The sequence below is a fragment of the Lycorma delicatula genome, chromosome 6, assembly GCF_047948215.1.
Source record: "Lycorma delicatula isolate Av1 chromosome 6, ASM4794821v1, whole genome shotgun sequence".
NCBI lineage: Eukaryota > Metazoa > Arthropoda > Insecta > Hemiptera > Fulgoridae > Lycorma > Lycorma delicatula.
This window is the reverse complement of record NC_134460.1, coordinates 82337097-82361648: the sequence shown is the minus strand read 5'-3', so window position 1 is coordinate 82361648 and position 24552 is coordinate 82337097. Positions and strand designations below refer to the sequence as shown.

General features: G+C 30.7%; 1 protein-coding gene across 23 annotated transcripts in view; it reads left to right on the top strand.

The window, feature by feature from the left end:
• Window positions 1–24552, top strand: part of LOC142325978 (CUGBP Elav-like family member 1) — a 1952897-nt gene that overhangs the window by 1604038 nt on the left and 324307 nt on the right. Inside the window, exon 1 of one of the 23 annotated variants that reach the window (XM_075367993.1) lies at window positions 5357–5995. The exons of the other annotated variants lie outside the window; for them this stretch is intronic. Coding sequence (XP_075224108.1) covers window positions 5788–5995 — 208 coding nt within the window. The 5' untranslated portion in view covers window positions 5357–5787. Of the gene's footprint in view, window positions 1–5356; window positions 5996–24552 lie in introns of those variants that run through there. 23 annotated transcript variants of the gene reach the window in all.

Below are 24552 nucleotides of genomic sequence, written 5' to 3'. Positions count from 1 at the left end.
CGATCTATTATTCAAATCTGTATTAAAGTAATTGCCTTTACTAGGGTTGAACGTTGGTACTCTCGACTTTGAAATCAGCTGATTTGCGAAGACGCGTTCACCACTAGACCAATCCGATGGGTTCAGGTTGAGGTAAAAACTGTACTATAAACAAACACAACATAATAATAATCTAATAATTATATATATATATATATATATATATATATATAAAGGACGCAAAGTAATAAATAATCATCTAATTCCCAGAAGTAAACCAAATTCTACTACCATTAACGGCTAAAGGAAAATAAACTAGACATAATAAAAAACAAAAATAATGTCAGTACAGTACAACACGTACAAGATAAGCATTAATCCTCACCCAGTCTGAGAATATAATTTTATTAATGTACAATTAGTTTGATTATGACGTTACCTTTAACTTATATTTTTCAGTGCAGCGGACTCAGCAATATATACTTCATCGTAAATTCGAAGCACCTGGATAACATACCCACACATCACATATCTCCATATTTGACCATTAAGTAGATTAATTATCTGTTCCCCTGATATGACACTGTTGCTCAGTTTAGAATTTCTTATATACGCTAATACCGGGCACCTTCCGATAAATTGTGATATGTGTTCTTCCTCCAGTCTAAATGTGCATAGCCTTCCCTACCCGGACTTTAATCTCCATAGCACACCTCGTGTTCTAAATATTACCGACATTTCGCTCCTGTTAAACTCGCTAAGTGACCCCCTCTCCTGAAAACCATAATCTTTGTTTTCTCTATATTAATGATTAATTCTCACTGTTCAGAGTACTTTTTTAGATTGTTAATCATTGTCTGAAGCGTTTTTGGCGAGGACGCCACTATCGTCAAATCATCAGCATACAACAATCCTTTATTATCATCGATCGAAATGCCCTCCCCGATGCAATCCATAAGATCATTGATGAACAATGAGAACAAAACAGGTGATAATAAAAATCCCTTTTCTAAACCGCTAAATGTACTAAACCCTTCAGTTAAACCCTCAGAACAGCACACAAATGCATGCGTATTTTTATATAATTCTCCAATAACCCTGCAAAACTATTAAGACAAACCCGTTTCATATAACTTATATAGAAGCAAGAGATCTGTCGATGCTATCAAAGGCGGCCTTAAAATCGACAAACAGACAGTACACTTTACCACTTCTATTTCTAAATTTCAAATTAATTAAAGTATGCAGATTAAATATGTGGTCTATAGTAGCCTTTTCTAAAACAAGCTTGAGCTTCATTTAAAATATTATTATCACCTAGTCACTTTATCAGCCTGTTTATAAAATACTAGAAAATAGTTTTGTTATTGCGATAATAAACGAAATACCTGTGTAATTCTTAACATCCGACAGATCTCCTTTTTTATGGATCGGGAATATAATTCCTTCCGAAAAATTACTGGGCACTTGTCCGGTCTCTAAAATATTATTAAAAAATTTAAACAATATTTTATTGAAATCCTTTGGTGCAGCTTTGTAAAATTCGAAGGGAATCCTATCTGTAGCTGGGGCTTTATTTTCTTTTGCTTTCTACAAGACAGCATTTAATTCTACCTCATCGATTGGAGAGTCCAAAATTTCGTTCGTCCTAAACGGTAATGCATATTCGACCGGAACAGAGCCCCCCTTCCCACAGATAATAGACAATGAGAATGTTGCACCCATTCACATGTTGTAATTACCATCATACATTTAAATCCCCTCTTTCAAAATAACTAAATAACTTTAACTAGTTCCCAAAATTCACATGAATCCCCAACCCTTACAAATCTATCTCTTACCCCTTTAAAAAATCAGTTTTTTTTTACAGAGACTGATAATTGTTTCCTTCTTCCAAATAAATAAGGCACATTTGTTCTGTATTAAGGTGTCTATATAAATTTAAACAAGCAAAACATTTTTTCCTAGCCTTAAGACATTCCCAGTCAAACCATTTCTGTCTACCGGGTTCTTTAATGTTTCCTCTATTTGTCAGATTTCTTCCGGCTGCCTGATAAATCATACCTACAATTTTTTCCCCATCCTGATTACTTTTGCCAGACAAAGCCGCGTCCCGTGTTAAGTTTTCCAATGCATGCTTGTACCTCTCTGTCTCCGCCGTAGACTAGCTCAGCTTCGATAACAGAGTAAAAAAACAATTATCATATTTAAATGGTCGCTGCCATTGTACTCTCACCTCATTGTGCATGTGATCTGAGAAATCTGTAGAAATATCTCGAAAATCGTTTAACTGTACTTAACAACTTTGTTGATGTGCAACATAAATCTACAATCGAACTTCTCATCCCCCTAATAAAAGTCCATTCACCCTTCTCATCACTCCTTGTTCTCCCATTCATCACACGCAGATCAAACCTTACACAATTAAATCACTTTCTGTCCCCGAGCATTTACCACCTCATCCTTAGAATACCTAATAATTGCATTTACATCATTCAGTCTCCATTATTTCACCTGGCAGTATCTGTCGATCTCGTATTCTACTATTAAAATCCACTAATATTACAAAGTAAAACTTTCCCCAGTGGTTTCCATATACCTTCATAATCTAAAATCATCCTCCCACGTTCCACTACTGTTAACGTACACACAACAATCATACCATTTTACTGTCATTGCTGTCCCTCCCACAGCTTGGAAAAAACTACAATTTAGAACCCGCAAATTATATTTATAGGCTAGCATAATTCCACCTTTAGTCCTTCCATAACCCGAACTTCTAACTGCTGGAACCCATACAACTTTATACTCCTCAAAAAAAAATTCAAATCGTTCAGCTTTCTTATCATCCACCCAAGTCTCAATCAAACACACAATATCATACTTCTTTATAAACGAAAAATTCATGCAGTAATAACTTACCGCTGAGTCCCGCTATATTATATCCTAGAATCTTAAGTATTTTTTTCTCTCCCCTTCCTGACAGAAAACCTCACACTATCGAACCTCCCCGGTATGTTCATTGTTTTTTTAACAATTTACCCACAGTCATAATTGAACATCATCTTCAATTTTCCACTTCGTCTTGCGATCCGCACATTAACCATTCCGTCGCCGTCCAAGTAAATTTTTGAGCCTCCACAATCAGCTGGTTCACATTAATCTTATTGACCACCGCTTTAATAACTTCTCTTCGAATCGCTACAAGTTTTCTCCTATCTTCCTAGTTTCCCAAAAAAAGTCCTTGTGTACTATCATGCTTTTAACCTTTTCTTTTTCCTGTTTAGCCTCCGTTAACTACCGTTTAGATTATTCTTCAGAGGATGAATGAGGATGATATGTATGAGTGTAAATGAAGTGTAGTCTTGTACATTCTCAGTTCCATTCCTGAGATGTGTGGTTAATTGAAACCCAACCACCAAAGAACACCGGTATCCTCGATCTAGTATTCAAATCCGTGTAAAAATAACTGGCTTTACTAGGACTTGAACGCTGTAACTCTCGACTTCCAAATCAGCTGATTTGGGAAGACGCGTTAACCACTAGACCAACCCGGTGGGTTGTGTACTATCATGATAGTTCCTTTTAATCTCACTGTGTTTTTTAATATACACTCAATATCGCTATCAAATGGCAAATGCGGAATAATGGGAGAACTATTCTTTTTTTTACCAAATGTATGGGCTAGATTAATCACTACTTGCCTATGTATCTGTAATACATCCCTACAGAAGTCTCTCACAATCACACGGCAATCCGTATCGGAATTAAATTTCAGCTCTTTGAATATTAAATTATTGCGGCGTGCCCGGTCTTCGTAATTACAAGCCGGCTCAAAATTTTAGCGTTTTCCTTCAAAATCTGCACTTCTTTCCACGATCTATTTTCCTCCGCGAGATCTCGAATCGTAGCCGACATACCCAAAAATCTTCTTGTGTCGCTAGCTTGACCAAGTTATCATCGAAGAATTTCCTCATCATTGCTTTCATGCCTTGAGATAGATCTACATTTTCAAATCCAGGGATTCGTTTTGCTGTTTGGTCATGGCGAATTAACTGGACGAACCCGTTTTCCTTTTTGAGACTGCGGCGTTACAAATTTATTCATAATTTAAACAAGTTGCAAAAAATGCTGACCACTCGGAACTTAAATAATATTTTATTTCATAATGTTTTATAAAATAAAAAAAAACTGATTTCATACAGGGAGTGTGTCAGATTTAATCAAATACGCAGAATTATTAAGCATAAGCAAAACACAGTTAGTCATAACAACACGTGTATCAGCAAGCAACGCTGTTACACGAGCGCACAGCAGTACGTCCTTACTCTATCAAGGTTAGAACTTAACTCAAGTTAATTAGTATAAATCGAAGCACGTCACATTTGCCATGAGAATGGGTGACTCTAGTAGTGTAAACATGTCATGATCTCCCAAGAGAGAATGTGCGGTATCTAGGACTGCACCTATATCGGCGTTTGGCCTGGAAGTATCACGTGAGGATGAAAAGAAAACAAGTAAACGCGAAGTTTAGGGAACTACATTGGCTTCCAAAACAAGGTAACGAGAAAAATTGCAGAGGCGCCGTGTTTCACAAGGAATGATGAAATTCACGAATATTTGGAGTTTGCGACGGTTCATGAGGTTATGAGATTGCACAGCGTTAAAAACCAACAACGTTTAGAAAATCACGTCAGCCACTTAGCGATCAATTTGCTTGATAACACTGGGGACGTCCGAAGTTTGAAACGTCTTCATATGCTTGATTTAGCGGCTACTGAATGACAACTATCCCTAAATCTAGTGATTTTTTTTCACTTCTCTATTTGTTTATAGATACTTTAAGTTGTTTTGTTCTTTGTTCGACTAGGTATTGCTTGATTATTTTTTTATTGAATATTTATTTAATTGTTTGTTTTTATGGACTATGACTTGTTGGCAAATATATTCTTTTATTAATGAACTTAAGAACTCCTTATCATGTGCTTATTATGAAACGATCTGCTGATGGTTCTACTTAAGGAACCGATTGTAAATATCGTGAAAAAAATTGTTAATTTTTAATATTTATGTATCTACTGTATAAATATCCTGAAAAAATAGTAATTTTTTTCACACAACTGAAAAGTAGGATAAAAAAGTAATATTGAACAATTTTATTTAATTTTTTAATTTGGAATAATTTAAAATTAAATATTAAAAATATTTATTTTTTTATTTCAGTAATGTTGAGTAATTTGTTAATTTAATATATCGTTAAATCCGACAACCTACAAATTTATTTCATTTTTTATTAAAAAACTTTTTTCTATTAAAAAAAAAAAAATGTAAATACTGCATATTTATTTATGAAAAGACGTATAAGCAGTACGATTTATTATAGTAAAAATAATAAACTAAATTATAAATATTCTGCTAATATAAATTCAACGCTGTAATTAATAAAACCAAATTAACGTTTGAGTAAATAAAAAAAAAGAAAGAAAAATAATACAGGTAAATAGTGCAAGTTTATGGTAGCACGATGTTATGTTTGCGGGGAAGGTAATAATTTGTTCTTCAAGTGGAAGAAATTATTGGGAAATTTAAATAATAAAAGGTAATTTTATACACAGTATGAGGGAAATTTCTTGTCATCGCGTAGCATCACTGAACCATATTGCTTTACTGCTATCAGTTGCTGTTCAGTTAGTGCGTGTACTACGTGAATTTGTGTTGTGGTTAGCATTCAGTGTCGTTAGTTTTTTCTTATTGAATACAACTGTGGATATTTTCAAGTTTTAAATTGTTTTGTCTTTTTTTTTATTTATGATGACTGAATCAAAAATTCAGTCTTTTACAGGTGACACTTACGGTATAAAAAACCGTCGTCACATGCCTTACCCAGCGCCGACTCCCCCGCTTAACTGCTATTGGTGGGATACACAGTTATCTCCTTATCAGATAACTTATCAGCAGCCTTATAAGATTAGAAGTAATGGTTATAATACAACATACTCTTCAAATAATACCCAAGGTAATTAATTTACTATTACTGCTACAGTATTAACCAGGATAAATCATTATTTTATTAGTAATTAACTAAACTATTACGTTTTCAGTTAAATGAATTCTATGTAGATGAAATGCATGTAAAAGTTATGCAATCGGCTATTTCTATTGCATCTAATAATGTTATTTATACGTATTTAAGCCAAAATAAGCATTAATTATTTATTTATCTTTTTCCCATTATGTTTGTTCTATTATGTTTTAAAATTGAGTTTTTCTGTGTTAATGGCTCGACACGCCCTATTTGTTTTGACAGTAAAACAATTTTTTTATCTGATTAGATACGAGTTCTTTGTTTAGTACTTTTAATCTTTTTTTGTATATATTTGTTTACGTACTGAAGACATTCGGAAATAAGTTTTGTTTTAGAAAAATAGAAGTATTAATTGACATAAAAATACGCAATAGTACTTAAGCAAGCGTATGTACTAATTCCCTTCGTTAAAGAATTATATAAATAAAATTATGTGCATTAGTATTTATTTATTTTTTATTGCGTAATTACATTTTATTTAATGTTATTTTATTATAATTATTTGCATGTTTAATCCCATAAGAAGAAAAAATATGTGTTTTAACTGGTATCGATGAGTTCATTTTCATAGTTAGGTTTTTATGAATTTAAATTAGTTCTTGCGAGCTGACAGTTAAATATTTTTCTAATTCATAAATATTAATTTTTTATTCTTTTATTCAAAACTCTTTCGTATGTTAATTTTGTATTTAATGGGAAAACAGTAATTGTAAACTTTTTTTTTGTAAAAATGCGAATAATTTGAGTTTTGTAGATTTTTATTTATTTAAATTGTTTTTAATTTACGTTCCAAATTAGGAAATTGAACAGATTTTTCAGTTTAGAATTTGCTGTGATTTTGTTGTTAACATCTAAATGTTTTTTATGTTTGTATTTACAAATTACGATTGCGATTATTGTTACTGTATAAATTGATTGTCAACTGCAAGGGCGGCCGATGACCGCACTTGTACAAAAATCTGTTTTTGATTATTTTTTCTTACTCATTTATGTATATAATATGATTAAAAAAACAAATACTTGTTAATATTAATTCTATCTGTTTATTTTTAATTAATTAATGATTCATAACATTAAGATAACTAAATCTTAATGTTTTAATTACTATTCAGCTGCCGGTTTAAAACATATTTTTGAACAGCGTTCCTCCAGAAAATAATTTCAGAAATAAGGATTTTTCAATCGGTTATTGAAAAATTTTCTTAAATTTTAAAGTATTATTCTTATTAAACATGTTTTTAATATATATGTATTATATATATATATATAACACGCCGTCAGGATATTTATAATCTCTTTAAATATATTACTTTGAATTTTCAGGTGTAAATATAAACGTGTACGGTATGGATTATTTAATTAGGTTTAAGGCATGATTTATTAAAATATTATGTATGCTAAAACCTCTGATGTTTGGTTTCCTTTTAGAGTTTGCCATTTAAATAGTATTTACGTATTTTAAATTATTAATTTTAATTTTACGATAATTATTTTTTATTATGTAAATTTTACATCATCTGCGATATGCGAATAACTAACTAAATTTATACTTTTATTAGAGCTGTACTTTCAGGAAATTTGATTATTTATTTCCGACGATGGTAGGAGGGTATTGTTACACATTTGTAAAGAAGAGTTGTTTAATTAATGACTTAACAAAAGAGTTAGGAAGTTATTTATTTTAATTACATATTAATTAAATTACTAGTATGTACAATTATGGTATAATGGTTTTTAAGAAGATAACTAAACAATGGTTGTTAATCTAATTTAATTAATGTACCTGATCTATCAACAATGTTACGGGTTTTAACTTTAATAAAAATGTTTGCATTTTTTAAATTAGTGATAGATTTTTACATTAGTTTTATATTGGTAATGTTAGCCATAAAATCCTTTCCATTTTTTAAGTTTTATTGTTATAATGGTACAAGGAATAATTTTTTTAAAATTTCAGTATTCATCGTAATTTTTTATCCTTATGTGTATATATCCTCTACAGCTCTAAAAAATCATTTTAATATTTCTATCTTGACGATTAATTCAACCATTTTATTTAAATGCGTTTTTACCTTTTTAAGGTAAAATTTCATGTTTTTTCCATTTAATTCTTTTTGAATGTAATATTATTCACCTCAATCTAAACCATAGTCTTTTGACGCCAATTTTTCGCTTTTAAATGTAAAATTGGGCGCTATTTGGGTTACGATCTCTATCCCCCCGGCTTTCGTATGGTATTGTATTTATACGATTGATTATGAAATATATATGAAGCGACGTTAAATCTATTTTTAAAAAAATCAATTTTTCTTTGTGTAATTAGTGGATGGATTTATTTCTGTATATCTCCTGTCTAAGATAGTAGTTGAAAACAACGTTTGTTTAGAGGTATTGCTGTGTTATACTTGATAACGGCCCGGATTGTGACCCCTCACTTCCGCTTCTGATATATGTAGACCACATATGCTACTTTGCATAAGCACATTTAATTTTTTTATTATCTTTAACAATTAATTATTTTCAGTATTATATTCAAAATACGATCGGTCTACTTTTTGCTATTAATATTTAAAATAAAAGTTTTTGATGTTTTTAACTATTTATCAATCTTGATCTAAAGAATGCCTGTATTTTAGGATTGATTGAGTTAAGCATATAACTAATTGCGTTGGCCTATTTATTTAGAAGAGCTATTAAGTTAACTACAATCTACTGTAAATCATTTTATTAAAAAAAATATAGTTAATTACAAAAATTATGTTTATGAATGTAAATTATTGATAACTTTTTTTTATAGATTCATGATAGTTAATAACATAAATAAATTATTGATTAACGACAGCAAGTTATCAATCAGTGCATTTACTTGATGGGAGATGTTTTCGTTTCGAAGGATGCTATCAAGTTATACGTAGACGATGAGTCATGGCTGTATCCGATCATTTCTCACCTTAAACTTATTGCAGATTCAATGATTCGTTTTGTTTTGTTGATAAATGATTCTGTTCAAGTACCTAGAAATAAATAAAACGTCCTCCTATAACGTCAGTTAATGATTTAACTTTTAGTAAGACAGTTCATTATTTAACAGCGAAACAAGCAAATTGTCATTTTCTTTCCCTCACTTTTTAAAATCACGGGAATGTTCGCATAACAAGTTTCTTTAAAATGCGTTTCGAATATTCATTACCTCATTTATTATGACATTTTCAAACTGCATTTTAATTCTAACAAAATGGATTTAATTTAATGACACCATTTTTATCACTAATAAATTATAAAAATAAATCCTTTTTTTTAGTTTAATCCATTGCCGTATTGAAATTATTATAGAAATTGGAGAAAAAAATACTTTTTTATTGTTTATATACTCAGAGAGCTAGGTTTGTAGAACAAAAATATTTTTTTCATGTAAATGAGCTTTTCCATTACCAGGATTCAGAATTTTTTTTCATCTACATAAAAATTTGTTATTTCTCTGTAATTGGTTTATGACTATTATGAGTGAATAAATAAATAAATTTGTATAATATTATAAATTTAATATAATCCGTTTCATTCTTTTTCTGTATATTTTTAATTCTCTAGATTCCGTAAAATTCTATGATCTTTCAAAACTCGGATTACCTTTAATTGAAGTTAATTCCTTTCTATAGTAGTTTTCTTTACAAGTAAATGTTTTGCTTATTAAGATGTGTTTTATTTTATTAGCATTTTGAATTTTGATTCTAATTGATGAATTGATTTGATCCTAATGATGAATCAAAAGCGGGTTTAAGAAAGTTATTTTTTCCGATTAAGGCTTAGGGACCACGACGCACACATAGTCAAACAGAATTATTCTTTTTGTTCTTCCAGTATTCTCTTATTCTGCTTCTTTGTTCTCATTTTTTCTTCAGTCCATTTTATGCCTGGTCTTTTGGCTTTCTCTGGGAGTGTACTATTTTTTTTTATAAGTTTCTAAATAATTTATTTTTTATTTTTTTTATTAAATAAAGAGCGCCGCGACTCGGAAAAGTTTAGTTACCACCGGTATAGAGATTTCTTTTTTGGATTGTTAGGATCACCCTTGAGATAGATACGCAAATACGCTTTTGAATTTAGTAACAAAAATGTCAGTGACAGTTTATTCGAATTTTTATTGGTACAGTGGCATTATAATATTTCTGTGTAAATTTTGTATATTGTTTATTATCATTCGTCTTAAGTCAACGGTATACACTATAAAATAGCCAATTTGATTAAGGAGATCTTAAATTGATAAACATTTTGTTAAGAAATTACTAACAAATGTATAATAGTTCAGATTCATAGATTGGCATGCTAATCTCATTTCACGGTCGGTTATTTCCACCTTAGTTAGTCCACACAAGTACTTCGGTATCATATGTATTTGATAACATAATATATTTCTGGATAAATTACGAGATCAAAAATCTAATCACGAGGCTTTGAATTGAATAGTTTTTTGCACTTATATATTTTTTTATTTGATGTAAATGATAAAGTGTATTTTTTTTTTTACGTGCTAACTATTTTTGTGTCAGCTGCATTTTATTCTGGCTCTATTTTGCGAGCGAGTTTATTTGGAGCTCGTATGCGTATTTTAGTCGCATGCGGTTTTAATAATGATGTGACCATTACGTATCATGTACGTATAATTGAGGTTATTTAAACATCCTCCTATTCTCTTCCATTGTGTGTGTCGTCCGTGACATAATGATCGACTGTTACTGGTGGGCCTTAACCAATTGAGCCCTAACTAATAAAATACTTTATTGGAGGAGTGGAAGCCTAACTAAAGGTAGACTTTCTTTCTCTGTACGAAAGATGTTATCTTTTATTAGGCAGAGAGCACTCCCTCAATGTATGTGTGCCTCTTGTATAACGTATAACAATTAGTAAATCCTAACCTAACCTCTCCTTTTCTTCGTACATGTTGCCTGCAACCTTACCTCTTATTATGTTCCTATTATAATGCTTGTAGTGGTAGTCGTGTAATATGAAACGTTGCATCACAGTTATTTAAATTGCAGTATCAGCGCAATTTATTACTTCTATACACTAACATTTACTTCAGCTTACTGATGATTAATATTATATTAACGTTAATTGATTCATAATTTGAATGTTAATAAATTAGTAATGAATTTATTTTGTAATTTAACTTGATGTAATTTTTGCGGTGAATGTGCTGAAACTATTATTTCGTTAATGCTAATTATGTTTTCCCTGATTAAATATTTGTAAAATACACATTATTATTGTAATACTTGTTCTCTTTGAGATAGAGAAACGTTTTAGTTCCAAGAAATTTTATATTTAATTCCATAATGTTCGGATTCATGTTTGAACTACCAGTTTAACAATGTTTAATTTTATATGGTACTAACGTATTAGCCTGTCGATCATAACCATAATCATCCCGCAAATACTTCAAAGTTACGGGATCATTAACATATTTAACATAATAAAAATATAAGTATTATTACTTAAAATTATTGATATAAATTAACCAAACTTAACCTACACTCGCTTCCTTCGCTAACCTCGACCAATTAGCAGTAATGTTTTGATTATTTAAATAATAAATAATTGCGGTTAAAATCATGCTCGCAAAGCTTCCGTTATATGCCCAACGCTTAAACATTTTTATAAAGACTTTACTGTTAAGGAACAATTGCAAAAGGTTTTAAATGACAAACACAGTTTTGGTTAGTTTTTGTATTTGTACATTTAAAAACTGTACCAAAAAACATATATAAAATATTAGACTATTGTATATATCCTGAAGGACCGTCTTAAATGGGTCTGTTCCTTCTGGAAGTTTTTTTTCTCGCCATATAAATTCACACAGATAACTATCCAGCATCTGTGAATAAGTACTAAAACGACGCCTAAAACTTGATCTAGCCACACCTCACATCTTCATAACTGTATTGGTGTGTACGCCTGTTATCGGATCAATAAAATTTCGACTGTGATTAACTGTTTGATGATCATATTCTTTGTTAGCGCTTCTGATTCCGTTGTAGATTTTTAAATTGATCAGACATGATTAGTGATCCAGGTGCAATACTTTCAACTATTATAGGCATAAGTGAAGCAGGAGATCTATTTTCAGCAGCATATAAGAAACGCTCTTCGGTTTCCCTACAAATCCCTCTAAATACCCGTTGTTGTTTTGGTACTCGACCAACATTGTACTTAGGTTTAGCAAATACAGATTCATCAATCTTAACTGTTAGATCAGGACCACCTGTTACTAGCGGCGTTGTTAGTAATTTTGCAGTACATAGTTCTCGCAAATAGTTATTCCGATCTACAACTGTATTGTGGTTAATTCCAGTTCACGTTCACAGAACTCTTGAGACGTAAGCTTGTGGTTCAAACAATAGATAAATATCAAACTTTTATCGTACCTCAACCTTGAATGGTGCTAAGTTTTAAAATGCAGTTGAACATACTGTCCACACAAATTTTTTGCACAACGCCACCTTTCACGACTGTCAGTTATACTAAGTCATTTCATGACCATTTTTACACTGTTTTATGTTAGGTAAAATATTTAATCTTTGGAAAAACTCAACGCTCCTTTCTTTAGATTTGTACAACTAGTACAGTTCAAAAATGTTGGTAGGCAAATCCACAGTTAACACAACAAGCACTAACACAGAACTGAGTGATAGGCTTAAGACTAATTGGTTATCATTACTAAGGTTGACCAGTTAGGACGCGCGGCGTTGCGTAGACCTGTTGTTATCAGTGAATGACTTAAGGTAGATAAGATAACAACGTAATAGCTTGAAATATTTACTCTAAAGTCAATTATTTTGCTGCTTATAATTATAGATATAAATTAACCAAACTTAACATACGCTCGCTTCGCTCCCTAATCTCGACTAATTAACAGTAACTTCTGATATTTAAATAATAAATAATTGCAATAATTACTGAAGTTATTATTTAAATAATGAAAATAATACTGTGTTAATTAGACAAGGTTAAATTATAGTGTAGGTTAAATTATAAAATAAATAAATAAAAATGTAATATATAATGGTTATATCGGGTGATATTAACAATAACCCAAAAGTTTACAATTTGTTGGTCGGCGGGCTAATAAGTACCAAAAAAATTACATAGTGTGTCGTATGACCAACTTTTCTTCGTATTAGATGCGTTTCTCTGTATGATAATGCTAAATAAGAGAGCGAAACGTGTGTCTGTTATGTCAACTAATCAGTGATACGATAGTAAATGTTTTTATTACATTAAATTATGTTTTAAGTGTTATCTATGAGAGTAATCAAAATATTTAAAAAATAACATTTTAGAACCTGTATTGATTATTCATATACTGGAAATAATTTTCTACGCTTAAAATGGATAAGCAAAATCTTTGCTTGTTAAACAACATGTAGGAAATTGAATCTTCATGTTGTCCCCCCCACAAAACAAAAAATTTACACAATTAATTTTAATTAATATTTTCAAAATTATTAACTACAATGTCTTTAATTGGTTTTACCAGATAAAAATACTTAAAAGATATTTAGAGATAAAAGAAAAATGTCGATTTTTTTTTCAACAATAAATCGCTGATAAAACCAATAGATATTACAGAAACATGTGATGATAACATAAAACGCTGAATGTGCATTAACACTTGCATTCTCTATCATACCTTTATCACGTTTAGGAGGTGGACATGAGCCAAGCGCCAAAGTTGTTATGCATCTTTGCTGAAGCGCACAATTCATCCTCTTTACTTAAAACAAAATAATTAATTTTTATACAATAATACAATGTAGGATGTTTTATATCATGTAAACATAATTGAAAACTAATTACATTTCTATTGCAACATTTTATGTAGGGGTCCGTCTCATTCTATCAGTAGAATCTAACAAATTTTTCACATCGGATCTTAATTCGAAGTAGAGTTGTGCTTTTAATCATTGTGGAATTACGTTAATATACTTTTTAAAAATATTTTAAATCCTTAAATCATCGTGTTAGATAATTGTTAAGTTCAAAATCGTTCCTTATGTTTTTTATGTCTTTATAATGCAATATAATCTCTCTATGTAAGTTTGTATGTCTTTAATTAAATATATACAAAATTTTATATATAGAAATTTATATACGATAATATTATTTATACGCTTCAAGCACGATAATAATAATAAAAAATAAAAAAATTACTTTTTCAAACAGAGCACCTATTGTGCGCTTCAGCTGGCCACGGTAATTTAGTTGTTTGCTTATTCGACCACGTGTATCTCGATTACGATACCGTTATTTGTTATCTTCACGTTGCAAACAATAATATACTGACAGTTTTATATGATTCGTTTATTTAATTTATTAAATTGTTGGTTCCAGTGAAAAACTTTTAATGCAAGTTTTCACCAACGGTACTGCCCTTAATAACTTGTAAAAATATGTTTATCCATATTTAAAGAAATCAATGGTTTTGTGATAACTGCAGTAAAATTAAAAAAAATTACTTTTCATGTTGCTCAATTAATTTGTGAAAATCGCCTTTTCTGGCCATAACTTCTACATGATTAACTCTTTATATTTAAAGTATGCTGTTTCAGTGATGTCGATCCGTGCTAATTAGTAATAACACGATTATTCGTCGATAATAGCGAGAAACGATAAAAATGTAGAAAATAAAAAAACAATAACGAAAACCGATTCGACCGCCTTTCGCCTACTGAAATACACTTACTTCTTTTTTATATTTTTAAATAGTAGTCGCCATCAGTTATACTTACGTAGCTGTGGATTATTCTAATATTGTAGAAGCAGTATATTAATCTGACTTAAAATATTCGACCAAGAAATCGCCAGTATTCTTGCAGGATTAACTGTTTGTACAAGTAGCTCAAGGTGAAATATTGATGTAAATATAGATAAAATGGGTTGATGAAAATGTAAACGTTCAAGTAGAAATTAGCTACTAGAATAGATAAAGCATATGACTATTGTCAGATTTTATTGGATAATTAATAGGGAATTATTTGGGATGAGAGACATAGAAGTTGTGTTTTAATCTAGTTACGCTCCTATTCTTACCTATAATGGTGAATCTTGGACTTTAAACGAGCACAAAAGCGAGGTTTGGACAATGGAGGTAAGTTTTTCTTTTTAAAGAAAAAAAGCTAACAAAATTAAAAAGTGTCAAATCCCCTTTTCAAGTCATGGCTGAAATGGTGTGGACATTTAAAAGGTTTGATAAAAGGCAATCAAAGACAGTGAGGTATGTGAGAATGGAAAGGAAATACTTGACGTAAGGGCAGAGAATTTGGGTGATATAGTAGCTTAAAGTATTTACTTGTCCAAGCTAATTAAAGGGCAAATGATAAAACACAATTATGACTTCTTTGTAACATTTCTATAACCAAGGGGTAAACGAGGACAATGTTAGTTAAAGCAGTATAACCTGCATAGCATACAACTAATTGTAGGCTTTTAAGAGTTAAAGGCAGATTTTAATCCTTCATTGTGATATTTTTGTAATTAGTGTAATTTAATATTTAAAGTTTCTGTTGATAGGGCTGTATTAGTTTTATATACTAATACGTACTGTAAGCATAACGAACTTTTGATTTCAAAATTTATAGGTTGATGAAGTTAAAAATTGTGGTGGTGGTAACATGATATGGTAAATGCATCGTAAGCAAGTCATAATCCGTAAATGAATTATTTATTGATTAACCTAGAAAATGGCTTTATTATCCTCCTGATAGAGTGAAATTTCCTCTCTGTCCTTTCTCGTCGGTCGATTGATCGGTATAGTTTTATAAGCGTCACGTGATATTTTACTAATGACTGCAATAACTCATCACGTGATATACAATGTACTGGCTGCTATCGTTGAATAATAAAACACTGTTATCTACTTGCCGTGTTACAATCGATGATGTTATTGGCTGCTTATACCTGACACTACCTAAATATTATATTTCGCCGGTTGGCTAGCTGCCGCCACGGCTGTTCGTTCGATCCATAATATGAATATCTTGTACATTATTAATAGTTTCGCGTTTTCTTTCTTACTCAATGAAATTTTTATAATCCTTGCTTTCTAACAACGCTAAATTTCTTTGTCTCTAAAAGTCGGTTCGTAAAGGTTATATATCATGCATACATAATAGTTATTATATATTTATATATATAGTTTAAGTGCTGTTTCATTCATTTCTTTACCTTGTGCTGCATAAAATATAGATACTGCTTCTCTTAAAAAACTGTTTTCGTTGGAAAAAACGAACCTACGCTTGTTTTCTGCATTCATAATATGTATCGTGAAAGAAAAAAAAGAAGCCAAAACGTTGGGACATTTATTTCTTAGTTCGTTTGAACTAAGAAATACTTGGTCTTTCTGAAATTAAAAGTTTGAGTAGAATATATACATTATTTATTTACGGAATAAAAAGTCATTTTTTTCTGACGACGCTCTCAATAAAAGTTTAATATATTTAAATGTATGTGTTTTTTCTTTTGAAATTTTATATCCTTTGATGCTTGTTATGAGTAGCATCAGTTTTGATATTTCAATTTTATTAAAAAATGGGATTTTACAACCTACAAAATTGATATTTTCTAGTCTATCTGATGTATATCTTACTAATTACAGTATAGGAAATGAAAAGAATGCAGCTCAATTTAAACCGCAATATTTTTTCAAAAATGGTTTTTAAATGTTCACCATTTAAGAAATATTGGAAGAATCTTTCTGAAACTTGTTGACCGTCAAGGTGGAGCTCTCTCTTTCTCTCTCTCTCTCTCTCTCTCTCTCTCTATATATATATATATATATATATATATATATATATATACACACACACACACACCATACAATCTACATAAATTTATATTGAACTTATATATTCCGTAGATAGCGTATACGAGAAAAAGGAGGTAACTTGTGTTTGTATTATATTGCGTTTATTATTGTTTGAATAAGTTATTTATTAGCTATTATAGAGAGGGGTATACTGTGGTTTGGTATCTAATTATTTATTTTTATTATTTTACGGTGGTTTAAATTATTGCAGTCTAAGTTCAAGTGCATTTTTTCAGAGAATTGAAACTAACCAGTCAACTGACTGATGATTAAAAAAAAAAACAATATTTATAGAAATGCTTGTTATTTACTTAATTTTAGAGCGATTTCTCCGTAAACGATGTTTATGAAGTAATGAAAGTAAATTAATTTTATTTCTATTTTGAAAACTCCCCATATAATAATATGTTAAAGCAACAACACTATTTCATAGATCTCGTAATATAGTTGTGATACACTGACGTTTCTATTGAGCATTGTTGCCGTATTGAATCATATCAACCTCAGTTAATGTAAGTTTCATAGGTTTACCGAACTCATTTTTTCATTTTCCCTTTCCTAATCGATCATTAAAATTTTAATCATTACATTAATTATTTTAGTTATATTTCGATCATATGGTTTTCATAAATCTTTATTACCATTACTTGCTCGTTTTGTTCGTATCGTTTCGTTGGTAGTCGGAGTGACAAAAAAAATTGGATGGGAATTTGTTTTTCAACGTCGTAAGATGTGGAATAGGGGAAATGTAAATTAAATTTTTGTGGAAGAAAATGATTGTACATAGCCTACATAAATCAAACCCCTTTTTTTGTTTAAGAAGTTGAAATGACGAAAACAGAACCTGCGCGCTATTAATAGTGCTTTTTTTCAATATTTCTTATTATTCCAGCCTTTTTTTCAGGATGTTTTTCAAGTTTCGTTAAGTTATGGAACTTTTAAACTACTTTAATTCTGTATGCGATTAATACGTTTCATAATTTGATTATGAAGAATAGTAATTGTTGATATAATTGTTATATTAATTCTTAATTGTTATTTGTTGATATAATAATTATTATATTACAGGCTCAATCAGCGTCTTCCCTATGTAATGAGTCATGTACACAATTTACTTGCATAAATTTAACTGTTACTTTTTAAAATCTTTTTTATTATGAAATCTTTGAGCTGGTATTCTGTTAAGAGTATGGATGAAAATAAATAGGTATTGAGTATTAACCGGCCTCCGTGGACAAGTGGTAGCATCTCGGACTTTCATCCGGAGGTCCCGGGTTCGAATCCCGGTCAGCCATGGCGCTACAAAAATGATCATACATCTCATCCTCTGAAGCAATACCTAACGGGGTGGTCCCGCAGGTTAAAAAAATAGGAATGAATATTACCGAAGTACCAGCGAAAGTCGTTGAAATACGGGATTTGTTCCCTATTATTTTTCCCATCACAATGATCCGCGGTTGATTAGCGCTCCGCGAAAATATGTTGGTATCTGATGCTGCCTCCCTTCATATTCTTATGCTACTCTCTTGTGAAAAAAATTTCAAAAAGTTATAGTATATTAAAGAGATTTAACAGATTCTGACAAAAAAAAACCGTTGCGATTGGATATTTTTTATGCCTGTAACAACAAAAAAATTGAAACAGTACAGAAATTACGATAATTTAGTTGCAGGATTTTTTTTGCGCATTTCTGCCGCGTTTTTTATTAGCGAATTTTTTGTTGTTTTGTCTTTATGAAACATAGTTTGCTGATTTTAAAAATAATACTTTCAAGCAAATCGGTTGAAAATTGGGCAAAATATGATATGTTAGTATAAGTGAAAGTAGATTCAGAAAACTACGTTTTATAAAAATTCTCACCACTTAGAACTATTCAGATTGACAAAAAACAATTTTTACTGTATACTGTTATTCATTACGAATCGTTATGTGTTTCATATTTACCGATATCTTTTGTCAGAAAAGATATTTTAGAACTCAAGTAAAAGTGATATATTCCACGAATTCCTTTCTTTTTTTTTTGGTATTCTGAGTTTCAATACATCGATATGTTGCTAATATAATAAGCTATTTTTGTAAATAATAAATAAATCTGTAACCCTCATAGCAATTATAATACACAAGTCACACACACACACGCACGCACACACACACACACACACACACACACACACACACACACACATACACACACACATACACACACACACACACACATACACATACACATACACATACATACACATACACATACACATACACACACACACACACACACACACACACACACACACACACACACACACACACACACACACACACACACACAATTCTGAGAAAAAAAATGGTCTTATTCTTTCTAGTCTAAATAAAACATTTTACATCGTATAAACCTCGTTCAAATAATAAAACTGATTCCTTTGTTAATAAAAAACAAAATAACCGACTTAGATGCCATATAAAATGATTTTGTAACAGCTTTTTAATTTAAAATGACGCTGTACATAGCCAGTTTAATGGCTACGTGATCTGAAAAGGTTAATAGGGAACAGATCTCGTATTTCAACGACTTTTCGTCCGTTTGAGCACTTCGGTAATACTCATTCCTTTTTTTTAACCTCCGGGACCACCGTTAGGTATTGCTTTAGAGGATGAGATGTATGATCATTTTTGTAGCGCCATGCCTGACCGGGATTCGAACCCGGGACCTCCAGATGAAAGGCCGAGACGCTACCACTCGTGCCACGGAGGCCGGTTAATACTCAATACCTATTTATTTTCATCCATACTCTTAACAGAATACCAGCTCAAAAAGATTTCATAATAAAAAATGATTTAAAAAAATTTATGCAAGTAAATTGTGTACATGATTCATTACATAGAGAAGACGCTGATTGGGCCTGTAATATAATTATTATTAGGTTGTACACAACTACCATCTATTCAGGTTATGCAAAAGAAGTTTTGAATTAAATAAAGTCATGAGAACAATTTCTGGTACAGTTTCCTCTACCCCAAATAGATAACTCCCAGAACTGGCTAATATATCTCCACCATATCTCGGGCACCAGAATGTCCTTGTTCTACCCTAATTAGTGCCATTGCATAATCTCTTTCTGAGATTATCAATGCAATGGCACTAATTAACATGAACGTCGGTGAATCAATTAAACGACGCTTGAAATTGCGGAAACTCTCATGGGAACTGGCCCAAAAGTTTATAGAGGAGGATTTTTATATAAAACAACAATGGTAGATCTCGTGAGACAAAAATCGCGATTAGCAGTGGATAGAGGCGATGCAAGAGCAAGTGCTGGACTTTGGTCTGCAGACGTTTGTGTTGAGGCTTAATCATGTAAGAACTGGAGATGGTACAACTACCATCATAAGGTTCATAAGGTATCAACGATACCTTATGAACAAATGGGGCTTGTCACATAGGCTGGTTGCGATTGTGATGAGCCACTTCAAACTCTTGGAACATCTAATTTAGTACTTCCCATAGCGAGCATACATGGAAGATCCATAAGATGCATATCATGTTACTCCACTTGTAGTCGAATGGATGAAAAAACGGGATGTTAATTTGTAGCTATATTGAAATTTGTAATTATACATATGTAAATACTACATATTCATTAGACACATCTTAGACACATCGCATTTATGTACCGTGTGATAAATAAAATAGGTTGTACACATAGCAAAGTAAATAGGGAATAAGGGATATGGGATACAGAAAAATGTTAGGGGATGTAAAATTACGATCTACCCTTGAAGAAACAGTAATATGAAGTTAACATAGAAAGCTTAAGTAAGAAGCTCATCTGCAGATAACCCTTTGGGAGATTGAAGTATTTTTACCGGGGACTTCCGTTCAGGTATTACTTCAGAGGATGATATATGAGTGTAAACGTAGTATAGTCAGTACAGTCTCAGTTCGACCATTCCTGAGATGTGTGGTTAATTGAAACCCAACCACCAAACAACATCGGTATCCACGATCTAGTATTCAAATCCGTATAAAAGTAACTGCCTTTACTAGAACTTGAACGCTGGAACTCTCGACTTCTAAATCAGATGATTTGGGAAGACGCGTTCACCAGTAGACCAACCAGGTGGGTGTTTCTACCTAGAGAAACTACCAGTTACGAATTACAAATTTTACGTTCACAATCTTTAGTTTTATTCTATAATAAAACTTTGTTTACTCTGGGAATTTTTAAAAAAATCCGAGAACAGGTTCCAAATTCTTAAATTAACAACCTGTTAAATTCTCAGAATTTTGTTACATATAGAATTAACCGATCAAATTATAAATCGTTCAAACAAACCAGCACTGAAATTTGAAATAGGATGAATAAACGCAAAAATGTCTTATTTAAAATTGTTGATTTCACAAAACAATTGGTAATTATGTAAAGGTGGGGCGAAACTGCATCGAAACAATGGCAGCGTCTCTTAGTGTTCTGGTTCCAGTGATCAGTTCTGGGAAAAATCGCAGTTTTAAAACATTGGGATTTGCAATTGAAATAGTTAATTAACAGAACTATTTTGATACTATTTCAACATTGTACGTATGCAGTTAGGTTCACTTTGAGCATAGAAGGGCTTTGATAAAAACATTTTTTTATTTTTGATCGGTTTTTTTTAAATTTATTGAAGTAAACTTTAATACACAATTACATAAATAATTTTATACGACAATATATGTATATATAAGCTCTGATATGACCAATAAAAGGTATACAGAGGTGGGTCGAAACAGAACGATACCGTCGGCTGCGCGTTAATTGTTAATGGCCGAAACTATATGTTTGTTCAACTTGGTATTACGAGTGTCTTTACTGCTGAACTGTACGCTATAAATAATGCTTTGAATATCATTAATCCCAAGTACCGTCGTATCCTTATTTGTAGCGACTCTTGTAATGCTCTCCAAGCCTTAGAGAATCTTTATTCCAGACATCCCATTGTTAACGGACAATACTCCCTGCATAACTACAATGCAGTCACCGAGTTAAACCATCGCAACACACAAGTGATTTTCTGCTGGACCCCTGGCCACGTGGGGATTCTGGGTAATGAACGTGCAGATTTTGCTGCTAAAGAGGCATGTAGTCAACCAATCTTTCACTTCCCTTCCTTGCATCCGACTTCGTTAACTGTGTGAAACTCGCTCTTCGCGCAAAGTGGCAAGATAACGGGACGGCTACGGTAGATACCAGACTCCGGCAGGTTAAAGACTCTGTATTGTCATACTCATACAGGTCTCCTCATACAGGAAAATTCGTCGTGAGGAAGTCGTCCTCTGTCGATTGCGGGTAGGACATACGAGAGCTACTCACGGGTATCTGATGTCAGCAGTAAACGCACCGGTATGCATGCGATGCAATTGCCGCTTGATTGCGCCACACATTCTTGTGGAATGCATACGATATGCGGCCTTGTGTCGTAAATTTAAATTGCTCGGGAATTTTCTTCGGACAATAGTAAAGATATTTTAGATCGGGTGTTTTTTAATTTTTTCGGGATACTAATATTTTACACATTTTTTAATACTATATTTTTTTTTGTAGTTGTATGTTTTTGTGTTTTAACATTTAGTTTAAATTTGGTTTTATCGTTATTTTAATATTTTAGTTTGTTTTTTAATTTCTCCTTTGGGTTTTCATTTTGTTTAATTTTTTTTTTATACTATAGTGTTGTGTTTATATTTCATGTTTTGTAGGCGTTTCTTTAAAATTTTATTTGTGAATTTTGTTATTTTTTCATAGTTTTTATTAAAACACTTACATCGTGTTCGGGCGATGATAACGCTGAAGCGTTTTTCGCCCCCCAAAAAAAATTATACTATTTCAGCAAAATGAAATTTAATATAGTTATGCAACATGATTATCTTTAATAAAAATACAAAAATTAAACAAAACTGTTTTAATAAAATTGTCAGTTAAAAGTAAACCTCCAACGGCCTTTTACTACCTAGAAAAACCTTTCTCCTTTGTTTTAAAACTGCTTCATAAACTGTTGTTTCCCGAGCAACCGATGCACGAATTCATAGTTTTTTATTTCATATCATCTTTAACCGGAGATAACGAATTTATAGTATTGTTGTTATCTTCTAGTTAAAAAGGTAAATGTTTATTCATAAAATATTTTATATTGGTTTTTCTGGATTTTTTTTAACAGGCGGGATTAATTGTTATCAGTTCAGTTAATAACTTGTATATGTTTGTATATACGTACAACGTAAATGTCCAAAGCAAAAAAAAAGAAATGACTTAGATTTCTGAAAATGATTCAGGGTAGCTTAATTTTACTTTTATTTGTACAAAAAATAAATGTTATTTTTATTTTAATATTGATGGAGTTTCTATAACCAGTTTCAATCTAGAGATTCCTGCTGTTAGAGATTTGTTATGGCTTCTTTCATTATAAACATTTTATTTATTCTTTCTCTACCAATTTAGTATTGTTCATCTAAATCGCCTTTTAAATTAGTTTTTGAATTATTATTATTATTTTTAGAATCTGCACGTGTAAAATAAGTTTTACAAGCCGTAATTCAGAAAGAGTTTTTTTTTGTAAATTAAATTTGTTTTTGTTGTAAAATCTAACCCAGCATGTCTTTTAAAAATTATTTAATGTTCGCAAAATTTTTCTGTTTGTTTTTGAGTAATTTTTCTTTGTAATTTAATCTTTTTGTGTGTAATATTATATCTTTCCTTTTATAAAATAATTGATGATTAATTAGTGTGTAATTCATTTTTTTTTTTATTATAAAAGTTTCATGTTATATAAAATAATAATATGTAAACTTAATTGCCCTTAAAATTTACAGAAATGTTAAAAACCAAGACTTTTCTTAATGTAAATTAGTTAATGTTAATATAAGGTTAAATTTTTTATCTGTCCATTGTTTTAGCAAGTTCTTTTTCTCAATGAAAATTTAAATTAATAAAAGTTACCCTAATAAATATTAATATTGTTTTAAAACGATCTACATGTCCTTTTACGATATTTTCTAGCTATTATACAGCAAACTCTTTCGAAATTGTAAATCTATAGAGTAAGTTGCTGAGCTATATTTCTGTAATTGTAATGAAAATGCTTCATGGTCAGTTTTAATGATAATTTCATTTTTTGATGAGTTTTTTTGTACAAAGTTTTTCAAAAAGTTACTTTTACCCTTTCCGAAAATTTTTAGGTTTACCTTCTTTACGGCGAGAAATTAAAAAAAAATATTTACTAATCCTTAAATTCATATTCATATATTTACAACTTTAATTATTGTGATGAAATATTTTATTCTTAGATGTTATTTTAAATAACAAAATAACGTTAAATACAGTTATGAAATATCGGAATTACTTTAATTTTTAATCATAATTAAATTTTGAAACAAATATTTTTAATCTGTTACAAAAAAAAAATTAAAATTAGATAGTAATTTTAATTGCTAGATAATTTTTGTCAATAGATACGGAAGTAAAATAAATAAATAAATAAGAAGAAATACGAAATAAACTAAATAAAATATATGATAAAGTAAAAATCAATTATGAAAAATACACTGACCACTATAATAAAATAATTATTTTTAGAATAAATTTTAAATTGTTTTAGG